The sequence below is a fragment of the Palaemon carinicauda genome, chromosome 19 (genome assembly GCF_036898095.1).
Source record: "Palaemon carinicauda isolate YSFRI2023 chromosome 19, ASM3689809v2, whole genome shotgun sequence".
Lineage (NCBI taxonomy): Eukaryota > Metazoa > Arthropoda > Malacostraca > Decapoda > Palaemonidae > Palaemon > Palaemon carinicauda.
In genome coordinates, this window is record NC_090743.1 from 55,529,792 (window position 1) to 55,549,861 (window position 20,070).

The 20,070-nt window shown below is 48.9% G+C and overlaps 1 protein-coding gene across 3 annotated transcripts in view; it reads left to right on the forward strand.

Annotated features, from left to right (window-relative positions):
- LOC137658644 (probable methyltransferase-like protein 25) overlaps nt 1–20,070 on the forward strand; it is a 425,819-nt gene that overhangs the window by 100,646 nt on the left and 305,103 nt on the right. Inside the window, exon 2 of one of the 3 annotated variants that reach the window (XM_068393586.1) lies at nt 14,458–14,695. The exons of 1 other annotated variant lie outside the window; for it this stretch is intronic. In XM_068393586.1, the coding sequence (XP_068249687.1) occupies nt 14,485–14,695 (211 nt within the window). In that variant the 5' untranslated portion in view covers nt 14,458–14,484. Of the gene's footprint in view, nt 1–14,457; nt 14,696–20,070 lie in introns of those variants that run through there. One more of the 3 variants, XM_068393589.1, reaches the window with a different exon arrangement.

The window sequence follows — 20,070 nt, forward strand, 5'->3', positions numbered from 1 at the left end:
CCTCTCGGCACCAAGGGGGTAGTCGTCTCCTCGTGGAGGGGAATCGTCTCGCGTGGAAGGCGCCTTCCAGACCTCTTTGTTGGGGTCGTGTATCCAGCCCAGGAGGGAACCTAAGGACTCCAAGACGATTCCGAAGTCTTCTTCTCGAATTCGTCAGGATCCAGCTGCACCCTGGGAGAACCTCCACGCATCTCCCCAGGAAGAGATTCCGGGGACAGGAGACTTAGATGCCAGTCCACAGGGAGGAGACCAGCAAGAGTCTGAGCATGCCTTCTGGCAGGTTCTGAGCCTGATGAGACAGCTCAACGGGTTCATGGACCCCGTGATCGCCCCCCGTGAAGGCAAGGACACGGTTCTGGATCAGGTGTACGGAACTCAGAAGCCCCCCAAGGCCAGCGCGGCTTTGCGCTGGTCCCAGGGGCGGAAGAGTGCCAGAGCCAGGGCCAATGCTCAACTCGCGGTTCTCGCTACCACCAGTCGTTCCTCTGCCAGGAACAAACTCCTCCCACCTCCTCGTCTCCAGCAGAGGAGGTATTTCTGGGTCGATCTGTGGCGCCGGGTGAAAAGAGTCCTTCTTATATACCTTTTCTGATAAAACCTTCCAATTATACCAGAGAAAGATAAAAGCATGGAATGCTGAGGTTACAACCCTCGCGCGAGCACCTTTAGGGTGTCGTGTATAAAGCAAAGGCGCGTGAAATCCACTATTCACAGGTTGTCTTCCATTTAGTTAATTCCTTCGTCAAAGGGATGGGCCGATACAAAGGCCCTTGCCAACCACCAGCGCCACACCACCCACGCCACGACGCGAGCGCCATCTGAACAACATCCTTCTTTTTGGAATACTAAGTGTTGATTTGTTTTGTTGTGCTCTCGGTCTTTTTTATCAATCGTGGATTTATTTTGTCATGTCCGAAGCTCCATCTTCACACATTCCAATGTTAAGTACCATAGTTTGTTTTGACAGTATTTTATTGTACCGGGCTTTTGTTTTATATCCAGTATAGTCTGTTTTAATTCCCGTCTGGCCTTTCATGGCGGCCATTGTTTGTTCACTGTTTGGGAATTCATCTTTGTCTGCCCGTTTAGTACTCTGTCACTTAGGTTCTTGGTTAAGTCCTGGCCTTATGCCTTTAGAACCGTTATTATTTTTATTTTTATTTTTTTGTGTATTTATGCTCATGGTACTTTTTGCTAGTAAGTCCAGCCTACGAACGAGATAGCGATTTAGCTTTGTTTTTGTTTAGTGCCCGCCCCTCCGAGGCGTTCGTCACTCGACTGTGCTATTTATTTAAAGTTTTAGCAGTTGCTATTCTTCGATCGTAGTGTTATATGGATGTACATTTTTATTTTATACGTTTATAATAGTGTTGTGTGATTTTTAGTCCTGTTTTTGTGTCCAAGAGAGCGAGAGATAGGGGTCCCCGTTTTCTGTTCGCAGTCACGAGTTACCCCTTTCTCTCGTTTTCTTTCTTTGCTCTGGTGGTTGAGCGGATTTCCCGTTTTCCGTTTTGTGCGTTCAACGGGTTCTCCCTCCCTCACCTCTCCCCCTCGGGGTGGATGATAACTTACGAGTTATTTATTTTTCGTGACTTTTCAATTGTTAGCGTTATTTTGGTCCGTGTTCGTCCTCTCCCCGTTACGGCTCGGGAGTAGTTTATGAACGTTTTCCACTCCGCCTTGAGTTCTACTCCGGCTTGAGGGATTCTCAATGACTTTCGTTCTATTGTTATATTTATATATTGTTTACTACATGGGACGGGCTTCATATTGTTTAGATACGACCCTCCGGTGGCCCTTACTGCGGTCTCAGGCCACGGCCATATCCACAATAGCCATTGTTATTACAATTGTGTTTTTATTCACAATAATTATTCAGGACCTTTCTTCTCCCTCCGGCCTCACCGGAGGTTGTAAATACGCTTTGCTATGATCTAAGCCTTAGCCTTTAGCTGCGGCTTGGCTTTTATATCTTCACAATTGAATTATTAGCCACAATTGAATTATTCAGGGTATCTCATTATCCTCCGGCGGCACCGGAGGTCGCCCATACACTTCACACTTATATTTGCCTTGCCTTTGGCTAAGACGGCATTATTCAGGACATCTCATTACGCTCCGGCTTCACCGGAGGTCGCCCATACACTTAACACTTATATTTGCCTTGCCTTTAGCTAAGGCTGGTGTTTATATTTATTTTAAGGGCATGTCACTGCTTCCCCGACCCTCGCAGGTCGGCAGATTGCTTTAAGTTATTTATCCTTATGTCATTAACAGACATTAGGTAAATTACAAATATACAAACATTTGGATATTATAGTGCCAACAATGGTTTTGGCCGAATAGCGATTTAAACGTTTGCGATTTAGTCTGTTAGTCTGTTAGTTTACACTCGCCCCAGGAAGGCTCGATTTAGACTATATCCTTATTTATTGGTTACGTTGTCGTTATTCTTCGTTTTTGGTTATTACAATGACTAAAAATGAAAAAGAAAAAGGAAAAATAAAAAAATAAAAATAAAATAAAAACAATCAGTTTTATTTTACTTTCCTTATATTATTGTGTGATGTTAGCTTTTATTATGTAACCTTGAGAGTGAGAACATAAGGTGCTCGTTTATTAGCTCGAGTAAGGGAGGTGATTTTCCCGTTCTCCGTTTTTATACGTTCACGAGTTATTCAGGCCTCCTCTTATTATCAGAGTTGATGATAGTACGTTTAATGTTATACACGTTTTATTGATGTGGTTACTGTTAATATAGCTAACACTATTAGTAGGAACGTTGGTGTATGAGTCATTAATAGGGTTCGATTTATACCGACACCCTTAGCTCCGCCTTGAGTTATGTTTAGCTCCGCCTTGAGTTATACGCCGCTATAATGGATACTCATTGGGTGAGAACTAGTCAGATATTTGGAGTGCAACGGTGAAATCCGGCACTCAGACTCCGGCTGAGACCTTTTTGCACACGAACCTTTGTCATGTTTGATCTCAATTACACCTTTCCGGCCCCTTTTTTCATCGAATCTCCGGCTACGCTGGAGATAACTCAAACATTCATTGAGGTTAATGGTATCGTACCGGTGACGGTCACGATCTCACGGGGACTAGCCTTTGCTACCGGATCTCCCATACAAACAGAGATCAAGCAGACGTCCAGAACCGGAGTTAACAATGTGATACCGATGAGGATTTCACAGTTTCATTATTACGGTCCCTTTTTCATCGAATATCCGGCTTCACTGGAGATAACACAGACATTCAGTTTTAGAGAATGTTATCGTACCGATGAGGATCACGTTTTCACGTTGCCGGACCTTTGTCACTGGTTCTCCGGTACAAACTGAGATCAATCAGACGCTCAGAATCAGGGTATGAACCCTTTTTCATGAATTATCACAATATCGTCATTACGATTCTTTTTCATCGAATCTCCGGCTTAACCGGATATCGTACAGGCGATCAGCATTGAGGTTAATATTAGATTTCCTCTGGTTCACGTTGTCACTATGACGGACCTTTGTTTGTACCGGGGATGGTTGTCGGAGATCACTCAGACCACGGGTGGCCAATCTTTTGTTTTACCTGTAAAAAAAAAAAAAAAAAAAAAAAAAAAAAATTATTTATGAACGTAACTATGCCTATATTTATGCATGTATTTAATTCTAACTATGTATAAATATGGATAAATATCCATACAACATCGTGTTCAAATAGAATTAAATTAATTATGCCTATATTTATGCATGTATTTAATTCTAACTATGTATAAATATGGATAAATATCCATACAACATCGTGTTCAAATAGAATTAAATTAATTATGCCTATATTTATGCATGAATTTAATTCTAACTATGTATAAATATGGATAAATATCCATACAACATCGTGTTCAAATAGAATTAAATTAATTATGCCTATATTTATGCATATTCAATCCTAACTGTCTAAATATGGCTAAATATCCATACAACATAGTGTTCAAATAGAAATACATTAATTATGCCTATATTTATGCATAGTCAATTCTAACTATGTCTAGATATGGATAAATATCCATACAACATAGTGTTCATATAGAAATAAATTTCCACCCAGTGGCGAATGCGCCAACAGTGTCACATTTCATGAATACAAGTGTCGCACTATACCCCAGAAGATAATACATTAAATAACTTGTCATTAAAATGGCTTTTTAAGAGTATACAGCTGATCCCAGCCTGTGAATGGGATCGCTAACCAAAGTTCAAGGAACATCCAGACTTATGTCCCCTTTGTGTTACAGAAGGTTCGCCTGCATGGTTCCCATCAGGATGATGATGATTCTCTCTGGCCTGCAAAGAGAGGCTCTCCACCCTTGGGTATCGAAGTTGGGAAGGAATGCTCCATCTAGAGGTCCCTATCTCCTCGGAGTGTCCTCTCTAAGGTTGGACAACGACCCCATGGACGGGCAGGTATGTGGGGATGAGTTTTGAGCCTTCAGCTTTGCAATTACCTACGTCACCGACCTAGGACCATTAAAGGATCCTAATGTTCATGTTACCCTGCATAAACGGTGACGGCTAAAAGCAACACATACTAAGGAAATCCAAGGGGCTATGACGAGCTCTAAGGTATGGTGGTGAGTCAGTGCCGTTCAGGAACTCGGATATAGGTGGTACCATAAATCTGGAGGGCATAGACGTCCTCCCTCTGGGGGACCTAGATTTTACTCCCAGGTACTAGAATTCCCATTCAACGGATTCGTTCGATTGAAAGAGATTGCCTTGGTTAGATTAGACAAGGTACCGAAGGTAACGGTATTATTTCCTAAAGGGCAGGCCCGATCTGTCTGGACCAGGATGTTGTCAGCCTGGGGGGTACGATAATTCCAGGCTCTGCCCTTCCAGTTCGACCTACACGTTTGTTGGTCTGATCGGGTCAGTTGTGGGAAGTACGTTCTGTCTGAGACCTCTATCAGACAGGAATTGATAGTCGGTTTCCCACTCGTCATCACAGCCTTCCTCTGGTTCGACGATTTTGTATCTGACCCCCCATCATCAGGTGGTCTACCTCACTGATTCCCCAGGTACACAGCCCAACTCCGTTGGGATGTTTTGCCTGCATGCAGCCCTAGATCCAAACCCTCAGGCTCCTTTCATGGACACCAGAGAGGAAGCTACAGGAGTAGAAGACAGTCCCGACATCAAAGCGGACCTAGGAAAAAGGGGGCTCGGAGAAGGGAAGGACCTAGATTCACTCCCTCACAACGCGGTGGTCCTGGTAGAGGGAAGACTTTACCACTTTCGTGACCATTGGACTCGGTCTGTGGGATCATAGCATAGTCTCTAACGGTTTGAGATGAAAATGGCCTCAAGGTCCTCCTCCTCCGCCAGTGACCTTCTCCCAGAAATACACTCCCGTCCTGAAAGAGTACACCACAGGGTTACTCAAGAAAAAGCAATCAAACGACTACCTCTTAGGTATGGACCTTACTTCCCCGTGGGACCGTCACCACCTCTGTCGATCTTACCGACCGCTATTAGCTTGCGCCTATAGCTCGAAACTTCTCTTCTTATCTGGGTTTCCACCTAAGCAGGAAAGCCTTTGTGTTCAAGACATGCCCTTCGGCCTCAACATTGATCCCAGGATATTCACGAAACTGGGAGAGGCAGTGTTAGAACAACTCAGGAACCAAGAGATACAGATCATTGCTTATCTGGCCGGTTGGCTCATTTGGGCCCGGCCGGCCATAGAAGGTAACAGAGCTACGAAGGAATTTCTTCGATCGCTCGACAACCTGTGATTTCGGGTCAATCTCCATAAGTCTCGCCTGCAACCATCAGGCCACTTAGAATGGTTAGCCATTCAGTGGGACCTTTCGAAGCACACGTTGTCTCTCCCTTCCAAAAGTAAGAGGAATAGGTTCCAAGATCAAGGATTTCTCAAGCACAAACAGGTGTCCAAAGAGCCTAGAAAGTATCCTCGGCCTTTCCCAATTCACTTCAGTAACAGATCTCCTAATAAAAGCCAAACTCAAGACATCAATCGATTTTGGAGAAAGGGAGCTACAGTACCTATAAGAAGACAAGGTCTCGAAGATCCCCTCTGTCGGGAAAATGAGACTACGCCCATGGTCCGAACCGAAGGACCTCTCCAAAGCGGTTCCTCTACAATTCCCACCTCCACAAGTGACATTCCATTCAGCCGTGTCTCTAAGTGGATGGGGGGATTTCTCCGAACATCAGATGTTTCAGGTTCTTGGTCACTAGCCATGAAACAGTCCCATATCAATGTTCTCGAAGCCATGGCGGTGTTCTTGACCTTGAAGAGAGAGACTCCTCCGAGGTCGACCCACATCAGAGTAGTGTCAGACAGCACAGACGAGGTACACTACGGAAACAGGGGAGGATCCAAGTCACCCAACCTGAATCAGGTCCTGGTCACTTTCTTCGCCTGGGCAACAGAAAAGAACTGGTTCCTGTCAGCACCTCACCTAGCGGGAGGCCAGGGTGTGAGAACGGGCTCACTATCCAGGACGAGTTCCCTGGAGTCAGAATTTCACTCCGGTGGATACTCAGGTTCGTTCCAGGCATCCAGGTAGATCTATTCACATCTCAGATCAATCACAAACTACCTTGTTATGTGACCCCAATCCTGGACCCTCGGGCTCATGCCATGGACGCATTACCCCGGGATTGGAACCATTAGAGGAAGATTTCCCTATCTCTCCCAGTGAATCTTCTAAAAACTTTAACACCGACTGCGCTCCTTCCGGGGCGCAGTGGTTTTAGTACCACCTCACTGCCCAAGAACAGTTGGTTTCCTCTCCTCCTCGAGTAGAAACTCCGTCCCATCCGGATTCCGTTCCTCAAACTGACCCGAGTATTCCAAACTCACTGTGTCGGATTACTCAAGGATGTCCAAAACCCTAACTTTGTGGACTACAGGAAGTTGGCAGCTCGTGGAGACTCGAACATTGAACCGGAAAACGATTTCTTCATCGAATCAGTCAAAAGGGACTCGACAATTCGCCAATATGATTCGGCCGTTAACCCCCAAAATAGGTGGTCCCCTTGGAAAGTTATTCCTCTTCTCCAAGATACTTTTCTATGTCCGGTCACCACTCTCAGGGCCTTTTTAGCCACGACTGCTACCCGATCGTCTGGCCCCTTGTTTATCAGGGAACAAGGAGGTACCATTCCCATACGTGGTATTAGGCTATAGATCCTATACTTCGTTTGACAAGCCAATCCGGGATCATTTCCCCCAGAAGATGGACTTTGATGACCTTATAAAGTTCACGGGTTGGGAATCTCCTATGGTCTTCAAACGCCACTATCTAATGAACTTACAGGCTCTTAAATACCCAACAGTTGCAGCTGGGAGCCGTATCTCTCCCCAGTGATCTTTTGTTCTTCCTTTCATCCATCTCTTTTCTTCTCCCTCCTACCCGCCACTCGCACCACGACGCCGCTTCCTTGGTAGTTCGTTAGCCCTAAGTTTATTACATATTAGGTTATGTTTGTAACTATTATTGATTACCGTTGTTACAGGGTTGGGATATTCTTAGCCATGTCAGTTTTGTAGCATGTTTCCTCTGATACTCGGAGGCTTCCCTGTTATCATGTTTGTTTACCTTAATTATTTATGGTTTTCTTTACATGGTGTTGTTTCTCTCCCCTCATTAAATTAGTTATTGTTGGGCTTGGAAGGCATTCTCTGGTACATTTTCACCCGGCGCCACAGATCGACCCAGAAAAGGGATTTTGACGAAGGAAAAATCTATTTCTGGGGAGAGACCTGTGGCGCCCGGTGAAACCCTTCCCCTTTATTTTACACAATCCCACCCTTTCCTTTCCAAGCCATCATGGCCAATACAGAAGGATGTTGTTCAGATGGCGCTCGCGTCGTGGCGTGGGTGGTGTGGCGCTGGTGGTTGGCAAGGGCCTTTGTATCGGCCCATCCCTTTGACGAAGGAATTAACTAAATGGAAGACAACCTGTGAATAGTGGATTTCACGCGCCTTTGCTTTATACACGACACCCTAAAGGTGCTCGCGCGAGGGTTGTAACCTCAGCATTCCATGCTTTTATCTTTCTCTGGTATAATTGGAAGGTTTTATCAGAAAAGGTATATAAGAAGGACTCTTTTCACCGGGCGCCACAGGTCTCTCCCCAGAAATAGATTTTTCCTTCGTCAAAATCCCTTTTTGAGATCATGGGGGAGTCTAGCCTCGCTCTTCCCCTCCATCATTCGGTAGAAGAGCTCGCTAGGGGAGTTCCCCTTGAGAAGCTCTCCGCCCGGCAGGTGACGTTCTCGGCGTCGGAGATCCTGAGCCATGAGAAGGTCGCTAAGTGCGCTATTCAGGCCACTTCGTGGCTGGATATCTGGCTAGGTTCTCTGGGTATCCTATTGCGCTCCGAGAAACTGTCTAAGGAGACCAACAGGAAGGCCCTGGAGACCTTCCTCCTCTCGGGCACTCGCTCCATCGAGTTCCTGGCACATCAGGTTACCAACCTTTGGGCCAACTCGGTGTTGAAGCGTCGTGATGCGGTGACCGAGAAGATCCATCCGAAGGTCCCCGCCGTGGATGTCTGCAGGCTCAGGCACGCTTCCCTCCTTGGGGGGAATCTGTTCGAGCCGCAGGACATGGAACGTACAGCTGAGAGGTGGAGGAAGTCTAGCCAAGACTCCCTCCTCCAAAGGGCCCTTGCATCTCGGCCCTACAAGGCTCCAGCTCCGCAGCAACTGCAGCAGCAGCCTCGCAAGACACCAAAGCAGGCGCCGGCAGCTAAGAAAGTGGTGTCTAAGCCCCAGCCCTTTCCAGCCAAGGACAAGAGGGGCGGTAAGTCCTCCAGGGGAGGCAAGACTCCTAGAGGGAGCGGCCGCGGCCGCAAGCGCTAGGAGTGGCAGTCCCCCCGCGTGTCCACCTGTGGGGGGATGCCTTCAAAGTTGCGTGCACAGGTGGCAGCAACATGGGGCCTATGCTTGGACGGTGTCCGTGATCGGCCAAGGCTATCGCGTCCCATTCACGACATCTCAACCTCCCCTGACAGCGAATCCAGTGTCGTTGAGCTCCTATGCCATGGGATCGGTAAAGGGGCTAGCCCTTCGGGCAGAAGTCGAGACCATGCTCAAGAAGGATGCTCGCTAGGAGGTCGTCGACGGCTCCCCAGACTTCTTTAATCGACTCTTTCTTGTAAAGAAGGCATCTGGAGGCTGGAGACCAGTCATCGACCTCTCAGCTCTGAACAAGTTTGTCAAGCAAACTCCGTTCAGCATGGAGACAGCGGACACGGTCAGACTTGCGGTGAGACCACAAGACTTCATGTGCACACTGGATCTAAAGGACGCGTACTCCCAGATCCCAATCCATCCGTCTTCCAGGAAGTACTTGAGATTCAGCCTAGACAGCAAGACCTACCAGTTCAAGGTGCTGTGCTTCGGTCTCTCCACAGCACCTCAGGTGTTCACCAGAGTGTTCACCCTGATTTCATCTTGGGCGCACAGGAACGGCATCCGTCTCCTTTGTTATCTGGACGACTGGCTGATCCTAGCAGATTCGGAGTCGACCCTTCTTCGACACTGAGACAGGCTTCTGGGACTTTGCCAGGATCTGGGGATCGTGGTAAATCTCGAGAAGTCCTCTCTGCAGCCGTCCCAACGACTGGTTTATCTAGGCATGTTGTTAGACACCAATCTCCACAAAGCCTTTCCATCAGACGACAGGATAGCAAGGCTGAGGAGGGTGGCAGAACCCTTCCTCAGGCGAGAAGAGCTTCCCGCCCAATCGTGGTTGCGTCTCTTAGGTCACCTGTCCTCCCTGGCTCGTCTGGTTCCAAATGGCCGTCTCAGGATGAGATCCCTGCAGTGGCGGCTCAAGTCCCAGTGGAATCAGGGATCCGATTCCCCGGACTTACAGGTCCCGTTAGGACCTTCGGAACAGGCGGACCTGCGGTGGTGGCTGGTCGACGAGAACCTGCGAAAGGGAGTAGATCTTCTTGTCCTCCCCCCGGAGTTGACACAGTTTTCGGACGCATCAAAAGAAGGGTGGGGGGCTCACATTCTGGACCAGAGGACCTCAGGCCTTTGGTCAGAATCAGAAAAGTACCTGCACATCAACCTGCTAGAGATGAAGGCCGTCTTTCTGGCTCTTCAACAGTTCCAACGGACCCTGGCGGGTCACTCCGTGGTGGTGATGAGTGACAACACCACGGTAGTGGCTTATATCAACAAGCAGGGAGGTACTTTTTCGCAGCAGCTATCCCATCTTGCAGTAGAGATTCTGAGGTGGACCGAAGTCCACTCGATAACACTATCAGCTCGCTTCATTCCTGGCAAGAGGAATGTGCTCGCCGACAGTCTGAGCAGGGCTTCGCAGATAGTGAGTACCGAGCGGTCTTTGGATCCTCAGATAGCCAACAAAGTCCTGACTTTGTGGGGTTCCCTGACCGTGGATCTGTTCGCGACAGCTTTGAATTTCAAGCTGCCCCTGTACTGCTCCCCAGTCCCGGACCCCAAGGCACTCGGGCAAGATGCTTTCCAACAATGGTGGGACAACATCGACGTGTACGCCTTCCCACCGTTCTGTCTGATGAGAAGGGTGCTCAACAGGACCAGACTATCGGTCAACTGTTCGATGACTCTGATAGCTCCGCTATGGCATCACACGGAATGGTTCCCGGACCTTCTGCAGCTCCTGACGGAGCTCCCGAGAGAACTTCCCCCACGACACGAGCTACTTAGACAACCACACTGCAACATCTTCCACAAGGCCGTAGCCTCGCTTCGGCTTCACGCCTGGAGACTGTCCAGCGTCTCCTCACGGAGAAAGGCTTTTCGCAACAAGTTGCGGAGAGGATGTCTCGGCACCTGCAAAAGTCCTCTGAGGGAGTCTACCAGGCGAAGTGGAGAGTCTTCTGTGGTTGGTGTCGTGGGAGGGGTATCTCTCCACTCGATGCCACTATTCCAACAATAGCGGAGTTCCTCGTTTATTTGCGGGAGGAAATGCGCCTTTCGGTCTCAGCGGTGAAAGGCTATCGCTCAGCCTTAAGCTTGGCTTTTAGGCTGAAAGGAATGGATATTTTTCCTCGCTGGAACTCTCTCTACTCATACGTAGCTATGAGCTTACCTGATCTCAGTCGGAAGTGAGACCACCTCCTTGGAACGTGGTTCGGGTTCTCAGGGCTCTTAAGAGACCTCCCTTCGAACCATTACGCCAGGCCTCTGATCGCCACCTGTCTTGTAAGACGGCTTTCCTGCTCGCTTTGGCCTCTGCCAAGCGAGTTAGTGAACTTCATGGTCTCTCGTACGACATCACCCATTCAAGGGGATGGGGGGAGGTAACGTTCAGGTTCATCCCTGAGTTTGTTGCCAAGACTCAGAACCCTGGAGTGCCGGACCCACGGTTCGACTCTTTCAGGATCGCGAGTCTCCGCTCTGTAACAAGCGACCCAGACCAGCTGCTACTATGTCCAGTGAGGAGTCTGAGGTGTTACTTGAAGAGAACAGCTGCAGTTCATCCTCAAGTGCAAGCATTGTTTGTTAGCACAGGCAGGACGAAGAGGAGGGTTACCAAGAACACCATCTCGGCTTGGATTCGAAGGGTTATCCATCACGCCTTGAATCCAGACCCTCCTCCGTCATGTCGCTCTAGGGCACACGACGTCAGGGGCATTGCTACGTCCCTGGCCTTCAAGAGAAACTTCTCTGTGACGCAGGTGCTTCAAGCTGGGGTCTGGAAGCATCAGACGACCTTCACAGCCCACTACCTGCAGGACGTGACCCACAGGAACCTCGATACCTTTTCTATCAGCCCTGTGGTGGCTGCACAACAGCTGGTCTAACCTCAGGCTCCTTTATGGACAAGTAGCAGTAGGTTGAGGGCGTTGTTACCCGGTTTTAGTCTGCGTGAATGAAAGAGTATGTCTGACCCTTACTTCTTTCTTCATCCTCCCCTCTCTTGGGGAAGCAGCATCCTGGTCTCTGCATAGCTGACCTCAGCCTCTGCAGGTAACCCATGCTTCCTTGTGCTCCTAGTATTAAGCTTAATACTGTCGCGTCCCCCATACCCTGACGAGGTGGTATTGGGAACGTCCTATCCTGGATTCCTATCTAAAGGTCTCAAGGTCAGCTTCATAGGACGAGTCACGCTCTTTCCTCCACACACGACTTATGTAGGCCACACGTTCCTTGCGAAGCGAGGAACTTGTGAGGTGCAAGGGCTCCTTTTCTCAAGTGCTACTCACTGGGAAGCGGAGCCCCCGGGTAAAGCCAAAGTCAGTAAGGCTTTCCACCCTTCCTAAGGGGTAAGTCACCCAATGTAAATAGCGTGGTTTGTATTTCGGTTACGGAACAAATGACAAATTCGGAGATAATTTGTATTTTTCCTAACCACAAACCTTAGCTATTTACACATATTTGCCCGCCAGCCCTGTCCCCCAAGTCAAGTCCTACCTCTAAGTGAAGTGAAGCAAATCACCGGTGTGTGGGGGGGAGGGGTAGCAAGCTACCCCTTCCCCTACCCCCGCTAACTAGCGCGGGGGTAGTTAACCCTAGTTAAAAACTATTGGCTCGTCATTTCAGCTACGCCGAAAGTAAACCCAATGTAAATAGCTAAGGTTTGTATGGTTAGGAAAAATATAAATTATCTCCGAATTTGTCATTTTTGGGTGAGACGGCCATGTCGTCCTGATGGACCCGCCCAACAGTTCCAGTTCAGCCTGCCAGGCCCCTCCCTGATATACTGTATCACGGAAGCCGGTTGGAAGATGGACTAGGAATGACGGACGTGACGTCACACAGTATGGGGGACGGTTTGTTTACGTTGCGAGTACCGTAACAGTAACGAAGGAGGGTAACTTTGGAACGGCTCCTCAGTTACCTCGCCACCTTTCCCCCTTGAAGCGTAAACGCTATGTGGGGTGCAGATAGCCATATGGCGTGTTAATGCATGCGTCCCCTGTTGATATACTATATCCTAGAGGGAAACCTTTAGGGTACTCGCACCAGAAGTTAGAATTCTGTGAAACCTTTAGTTTAATTCTCTGGGAATATTTATGGTAGTCATATATACCCAAAGGAAGCTACTGAAGGAACCTTCCATCAGGACGACATGGCCATCTCACCCAAAAATAGATTTTTCGCTTCGCTCAAAATCCGTTATCTGGTAGTTACATATATAAAAGGGCCCTCCCTCCTGCCCTCTGAAAACAGGGATATGGAATTTCTGAGGAATGTTGGGAATGGTTCTAGTTACCTACTGAGAGGGCACTCACGTATGACCACCTGCTCACCTGGCGGTGATTGCCGTGAAATTTGAATTTCTGCCGTGCGCGCGGCGAAACGTGGTATTAAGCTATATATATGTAACTACCAGGTAAGTACATTTAAAAATTTATTTTAAAATGAAAATACCATTTTCATGATAAAATAAATTTCTGAACATACCCGGTAGTTATATAAATTTAATTCCCTTCCTCCTCCCCTCTAGAGACCTATGGGCATGGAAAATCTGAGGAATCATGGAATGCTTCTAAGTACCTTCGCCAGAGGGCCCTCTGGTGGTACACCTGGCTACCCAATCTGCGATTGCCACGAGTCTTGAAATTCTGCCGGGACGTCAGAGACTAAAGCTATATTTCTATAACCACTGAGTAAGTTTGTTCAAAAATTTATTTTATTATGAAAATATCATTTTCTTGTGTATGTTCTATAATGATACCTGCTCCTTAGCATGACATAGGATGCCATTTCTAAACCAGGTGGGCGGACGTCCCCCTGCAAACTCCCCTCTGCCACTATTAGTACTTGGAATATCATGATCACTGTTTTGCATGATTTGCAAACTCTTTGAATGCATTGGCAGGAACATGTCGGAATCCATGGTGCCTCCACCTAACCTTACCCACTACTCTCTACTTTATGCCCCCCTTCAAATACACTTTTTGGCATTTTCCTATAAGGACAGTACATGGCATCTTGGGTAAGATTAGGTCAAGGCACCTTTGGTAAGTTAGGTCAGAGCATCTTAGATTTGGACATATCACTGTGACTTCATTTATATGGCTTGCAAAGCACATACTGTACCACCCCCTGCAACCACCTTCACAACACTTATGAATTAATAAATACATATAATACTGTACTTAACAGGGTTATTCCCCTTCTTCAGAATATGGGATTCAGCGAGATGAACCGCAGGTAAGATTCAATAAAATAAACAGAATTTTGATAATAAGATTTATTTCAATATTTACCTTAGGTGAAGGGTATTATGTAATTTTCCGTCTCCTCAGTTATTAGTGATGTTTAGAGGTTTTCAAATTAAAGTCTTCTTTGTATAAGGAGTGTACCCACGCCAAGTTTGATTACCATTTGACACGACATGTAGCTCTTTTTATACCTGTATACTGTACTGTTACCCTTTTGAGAGATGTTTGATTAATTTTATCACGTCTCTGTTTGTTTCAGTCAATACAACAATTAATAAGCTGAAAAATGGCATCACTTGAGCACATTAATGAGGTTATGAAGAAACTTGCAAAGTTTCTCTCCCCTTTGCTGCCTCTTGCATCCTGTCATATGGTTGATTATATAACTGCTAACCATTGGGAAAACTTGGTACCAGAACAGATTCGTGAAGATCTATCAAATCTCCCTAGAGAACAACTGCAGCACATCCCATCAGCATCATTATTGTATGAAGCAGGTAAGCTGTTAGTTTTAGTGCATGAATCTATACTTGTTCTGTCACTAATACAAACCCCTTTCGCTATTTATAGGGAATATACTTTCGGCGAAGCTGGAAGACTAGCCATAAAATTTTTAGTGAGGTATAACTACCCACTGCTAGTTGGGGGGGGCTAGGGGGTAGTACCAGCTATTCCACTCACACACGGAGTGAAGAAATTCCGTTCGCACTCTCCCATTAACAAACTGGCCATTTGACTTTTGACTTTTCTCATTCTGGAGTTGTCCTGCATGGAGTCTCTCTGCTTGTAGGACTCTCCTGGTATTGATTGTTAGGAGTAACCCTCCTCCCAGAGGGGGAGATTGATAGGCGGCAAAGAGGGGGTCTATGGTATTCTTCTCCTTCGGGATTTTCCTTAAAGGTGAAGAAACCCCAACTTCCTTCGCTGTTGGCAATCCCTCTTCTCTGACTTTGCTTGTTCATTCTCCTTCGGAGGACAGTCAAGTAAGAGTGATGGCCACTCTAGAGGTAATGCACTGATGGAGTGCACAACCCCCGGACAACCCACAGATGTGGACATCGTCGCTTTCCTGAGGAAGCGGTGGTGTCCACCACTGGGGGAGTTTTTCATGGATCTCCCCACTAAGGAATGGTTCGTTGAGTCTACAGTTGAGGATTAATCTGGGTTATCCTTTCCGAGAATCTGGAAGCAATGCAACAATAGTTTGTTCCGTAACTGGAATACAAACCTTAGCTATTAAATGGGGGTATTACTTTCGGCGTAGCTGAAATGACTAGTCATTAATTTTTAACGAGGGTTTACTACCCACACCGCTAGTTAGCGGGGATAGGGGAGGATAGCTTGCTACCCCCCCCCCCCCCCCTCTCACACACCTGTGCTTGAGCTCACTTTGCTCTCGGCACGGATGGTGGTCGGACGTGTCCGCTCATCCTCGCCGTCATATTGGCAGCCATTTAATTGCTTTTGTTCTTTTCTTTTTCTAGTTTCTGTATATGTGAAGTTGGCCTCTGCGATCATGCGCACCTGGCCTGGGTTTTCCGACTGCCCCTGTGGAACATTCATGTCGGCGGTCGAGACTGATCCTCACGCCCTTTGTCCTTCTTGTAGGGGCCAACGGTGTGATAGTAACAACAAGTGTAGTGAGTGTAGGGAGTGGTCTGCCTCCCAGTGGGAGAGGTTTTCGCGACGATGGAAGAAGAAGTCCAAACCGGATATTTCTCCTTCGAAGGTTTCTTCGAAAGGAGAAAGACCCAAGGCCTCTTCTACCGTTACCCAAACCTCCTCCGAAGCTCCCACTCGGTCGGTCTCTTTCGAGAGACCGTCGACTGGTAGCGTAGACCGATGTACAGTATTGTTAACCAACCTCGGGTCACGAGAGATGATGTTGCTTCCCCTAGTGAAGCAGCTTCACCTCTCCCCCCAGGGGAGGATATGTCACTAACTTCCTTATTTCAGCTTTGGTCCTCCTTGGGGCTTACGGGTTCGCCCTCCAAGGACGTTTTGCTTAACTACATCCGATTGGGTGCTGCTGTTAAGCAATCGTCGTCGCCGTCAGAGGTTGATCCTCTGTCTATTGTCGACGTTGTGGTGTCAGAGGTATCCAATGCGATCTCATCCATCTCCTCTTCCACTCCAAACTCTATGGTAGCTGACGGCTTAGTTTCTCCCGTTCCTGATCAACCTACAAGGGGGAAACTAAGAACATCGTCAGTTTCTCCTGCTAGTGTTTCTCCCCCTTCGTGGGAGTTCACTGACAGGGACTCCTTTTTCGCAGGACTGAAGAAGGTCAGCTTGCTGATCCAACGGCCCCCCAGAGGGCGCATTCGTCGAAAGGCTCGCCTTCCTCTTCGCCATAGAGGCCTTCCTTCATCTGCAGTGAGGAGGCGCCTCTTTGGTTCAACATCTTCGATGCAGTCCCCCGCAGAGGAGCCTCTAGACCAATCATCCGTCTCTGCTCCTGAATTGGTCCTGGACCTCTCTGCAGATCGTTCGTGATCTCCTTCGGTGGAAGGTCGTCCTTTTAAAGGACACGTCGACCTTCCACCTGACAAACCTGACGACCTGCCGTCGCCGTTCCTGCATGGGCCTAACTAGGCTCCACCCAAGCGTGCTGTTATGCGCCAACAACAACAACAACTTACGCGCCCACGAGATCTGACAAGCGCTCTTTAGTAGCTCGTCAGGCCGAATCACTACGCGCGGACATTCATCATAACCCTTACACAGGGCATTAAGAGCGTATGTGCCAACATGCCCATAGGCTCCAACGGGAGCATTGCTCCATCACGCGCTATGGGCGCCCTCATGCGCATATGCACCCATGTTCTCCTGCGCACCAGGTCATGCCAGCGCGCCCTGCGCAAACTGCGGCCACACGCCCGGCACTTACGCTCCAACAGTCTCCTACGCGCCCGCGCTCACCTGCGCGCCAACACTCACCTGTGCGCCAGCGCTCACCTGGTCGCAAACTACCTGCACGCCATCAATCTCTTGCGCAATGGTGCTCTCCTACGCGCCAGCGCTCCCATACATGCCAGCGCTCTCCCGCGCGCCAACACTCTCCTGCACGTGCGCGTACGCGCCTTACATCTAACTCTCCTGCGCGCCATGCTGCGCACCATCCTACACGCCATGTAAAACCTGCGCGCCAACTTTCAACTGATAGCAGGACTTCTGGGAAATCAGCCATGCTGCTTTATCCCACGCGCCAACCCTTACCAACGCGCCAGCGCTCACTTGCACGCCAGCCTACTCCCGTGCGCATCCGCAAGGATATGCGCGCATGCTCGTCAATCCTCTCCGAGGGATGCGCTCCAACATCTCCCGCGCGCCCCACATGAATCCACTGCGCGCCCGCGCGCTAGGTAACTTTCTCCTGCGCGCGCGCCCTACGGCTGGCACAGATGTGCACGAACACACTCCCCCGCGCGTGCCCCGATATTCTCCCTCGCATGAGTGCCATTATTTTCCCTCGCGCGAGCGTCAATATCCTCCTGCGCGCGAGACTATACACCCTAATGAACGACATACGGCAAGCTCGCCATCGCCTCATTCCCCTCCCCGCAAGCGCATGCCACCGCGCATTGTGGGAGAAGGGAAACTTCCAGAGGGGTCCAAGATCCCAAAGCCACCACAGGCGAACCCACCAATGATAGTGATCCCTCCCGGGGGTCCTTCAATCCCTTTCCCTTTAAAGAGTATGTCTGACAGCGCGTCTGTCAGCCAACAGCCCTGGTTCTGTGCCCTGATCAGAGCCGTAACTCAGGCTTTCAAGCCTGTCTTCTCTGAATTGGGATACAGAACCATGGCTTCTTCTACCCCTTTGAAGAGAAAAAGAGGAGTTCCAGACGCGGTCACTTCCCCAAGGGCGAACTGACTCCTCACAGACCTTCGAGACAGGTTCCCTCTATTCCTCAGACTGCCTCTCCTTCCCTTTCAGACGAAGATTTCCCGTCTCCAAGGGAATCATGCGAGGAGAGACTTTCCCCCATCGCACCAATGGAGGAAACCTCTCTTCGCGCCAAGGGGTCTACTCAGTCGGGGATTGGAAGGAACATGCCACCCTCGTCAATGTAGGAGTCTTATATCCTTCCAAGGAAGGAATCTAAAGACTCCAAAACATTGCCTAAGTCCTCTACTAGGACTAGGATGGAGCCAACTAGCCACTCAGGGAATGTCCGTGACTCTCCCCAAGAAGAGCCTTCGGGGATAAAAGGAGACTTCGCTGCAAGTCCTACAGCAGGAGGAGACCAGCAAGAGTCAGAACATGAGTTTTCGTAAGTTCTGACTCTAATGAGGGCTCTCAACGGGTTTTCCGACCCAGAGATCCCTCCTCGAGAGGGCAAAAACATGGTCTTAGACCGTGTCTTTGGTACTCAAAAACCCTCTAAGACCAGTGCCGCCCTGCCCTGGTCTCAAGGGGTAATGAGTACCAGGGACAAGATCTCACCACAGCTCTCCGAGATGTCCTCCTCCAACCGTTCCGGTACCACCAACAAGCTTCTCCCACCTCCTCGCGTACAGCAGAGGAGGTACTTCAAGATCCTAGAGGAGCCTTGTCTAGCTCTTCCACTTCACCACTCGCTGGAAGTGCTAACCAGAGGAGTCCCTCTTGAGAGACTCCAACCGGCAGGTCTCATTCTCGGCAGCTGAGATCCTCAACCTGGAGAAAGTTGCGAAGTGTGCTATGCAATGGGGACCCTAGGTATCCTGATACGTTCTGAGGATTTCTCCAAGGAACGTACCCGGAAAGCTATGGAAACCTTCCTTCTCTCAGGTACTCGCACGATCGAGTTTCTTGCCCACCAAGTCTCAAACTTGTGGGCAAATACCATCCTGAAACGTCGGGATGCAGTAGTTGAGAGATTCTATCAGAAAGTCCCAAGCACCGAGATCAATAGGCTCAGACATTCCTCCTTGGAGGGATCTGTCCTGTTCGAGCCTAAGGATGTGGAATGTGCCGCTGAGAGGTGGAGGAAGTCTCATCAAGACTTTCTCCTTCATGGGGCTTTAACATCCAAGCCCTATAAGCCTCCAGCACCACAGTAGTCCCGTCCAGTCAAGACCACTACGACGACAACTGCAGCGAAGACTTTGGTGTCTAAGCCCTTTCTTGTCAAAGAAAGGAAAGGCAAAAAGTCTCCCAGGGGAGGCAAAAATCCTAGAGGGAGCAGCCAAGGCCGCAAACGCTTGGATAGACTCCCCCTGCATTTCCACTAGTGGGGGGGGGGGGGGATGCCCACAGAGTTGCTCAAACAGGTGGAAGCAACTCGGGGCCGATTCCTGGACAATCTCCGTGATCAGTCTAGGATATCGCTTCCCGTTCATAACATCTCTACCTCCCCTGACGACGAATCCAGTGTCATTGAGCTCCCTTGCCTTGGGATCGGTAAGGGGGCAAGAAGTCCAGACCTTGTTGGAGAAGGGCACTCTCCAAGAAGTCCTCGACGGCTCCCCAGGCTTCTTCAGTCGACTCTTTCTTGTAAAGAAGGCGTCTGGAAGCTGGAGACCAGTCATCGACCTCTCAGCTCTGAACAAGTTTGTCAAACAAACTCCGTTCCGCATGGAGACGGCAGACACGGTCAGACTAGCAGTAAGACCGCAAGACTTCATGTGCACACTGGACCTAAAGGACGCGTACTTCCAGATCCCAGTCCATCCGTCTTCAAGGAAGTACTTAAGATTCAGCCTAGACAACAGAATGTACCAGTTCAAGGTGCTATGCTTCGGTCTTACCACAGCACCACAAGTCTTCACCAGTGTTCACCCTAGTATCATCTTGGGCACACAGGATTGGCATGTCTCCTCCGTTATCTGGACGACTGGCTAATCCTAGCAGACTCTGTGTCAACCCTTCTTCAGCACCGAGACA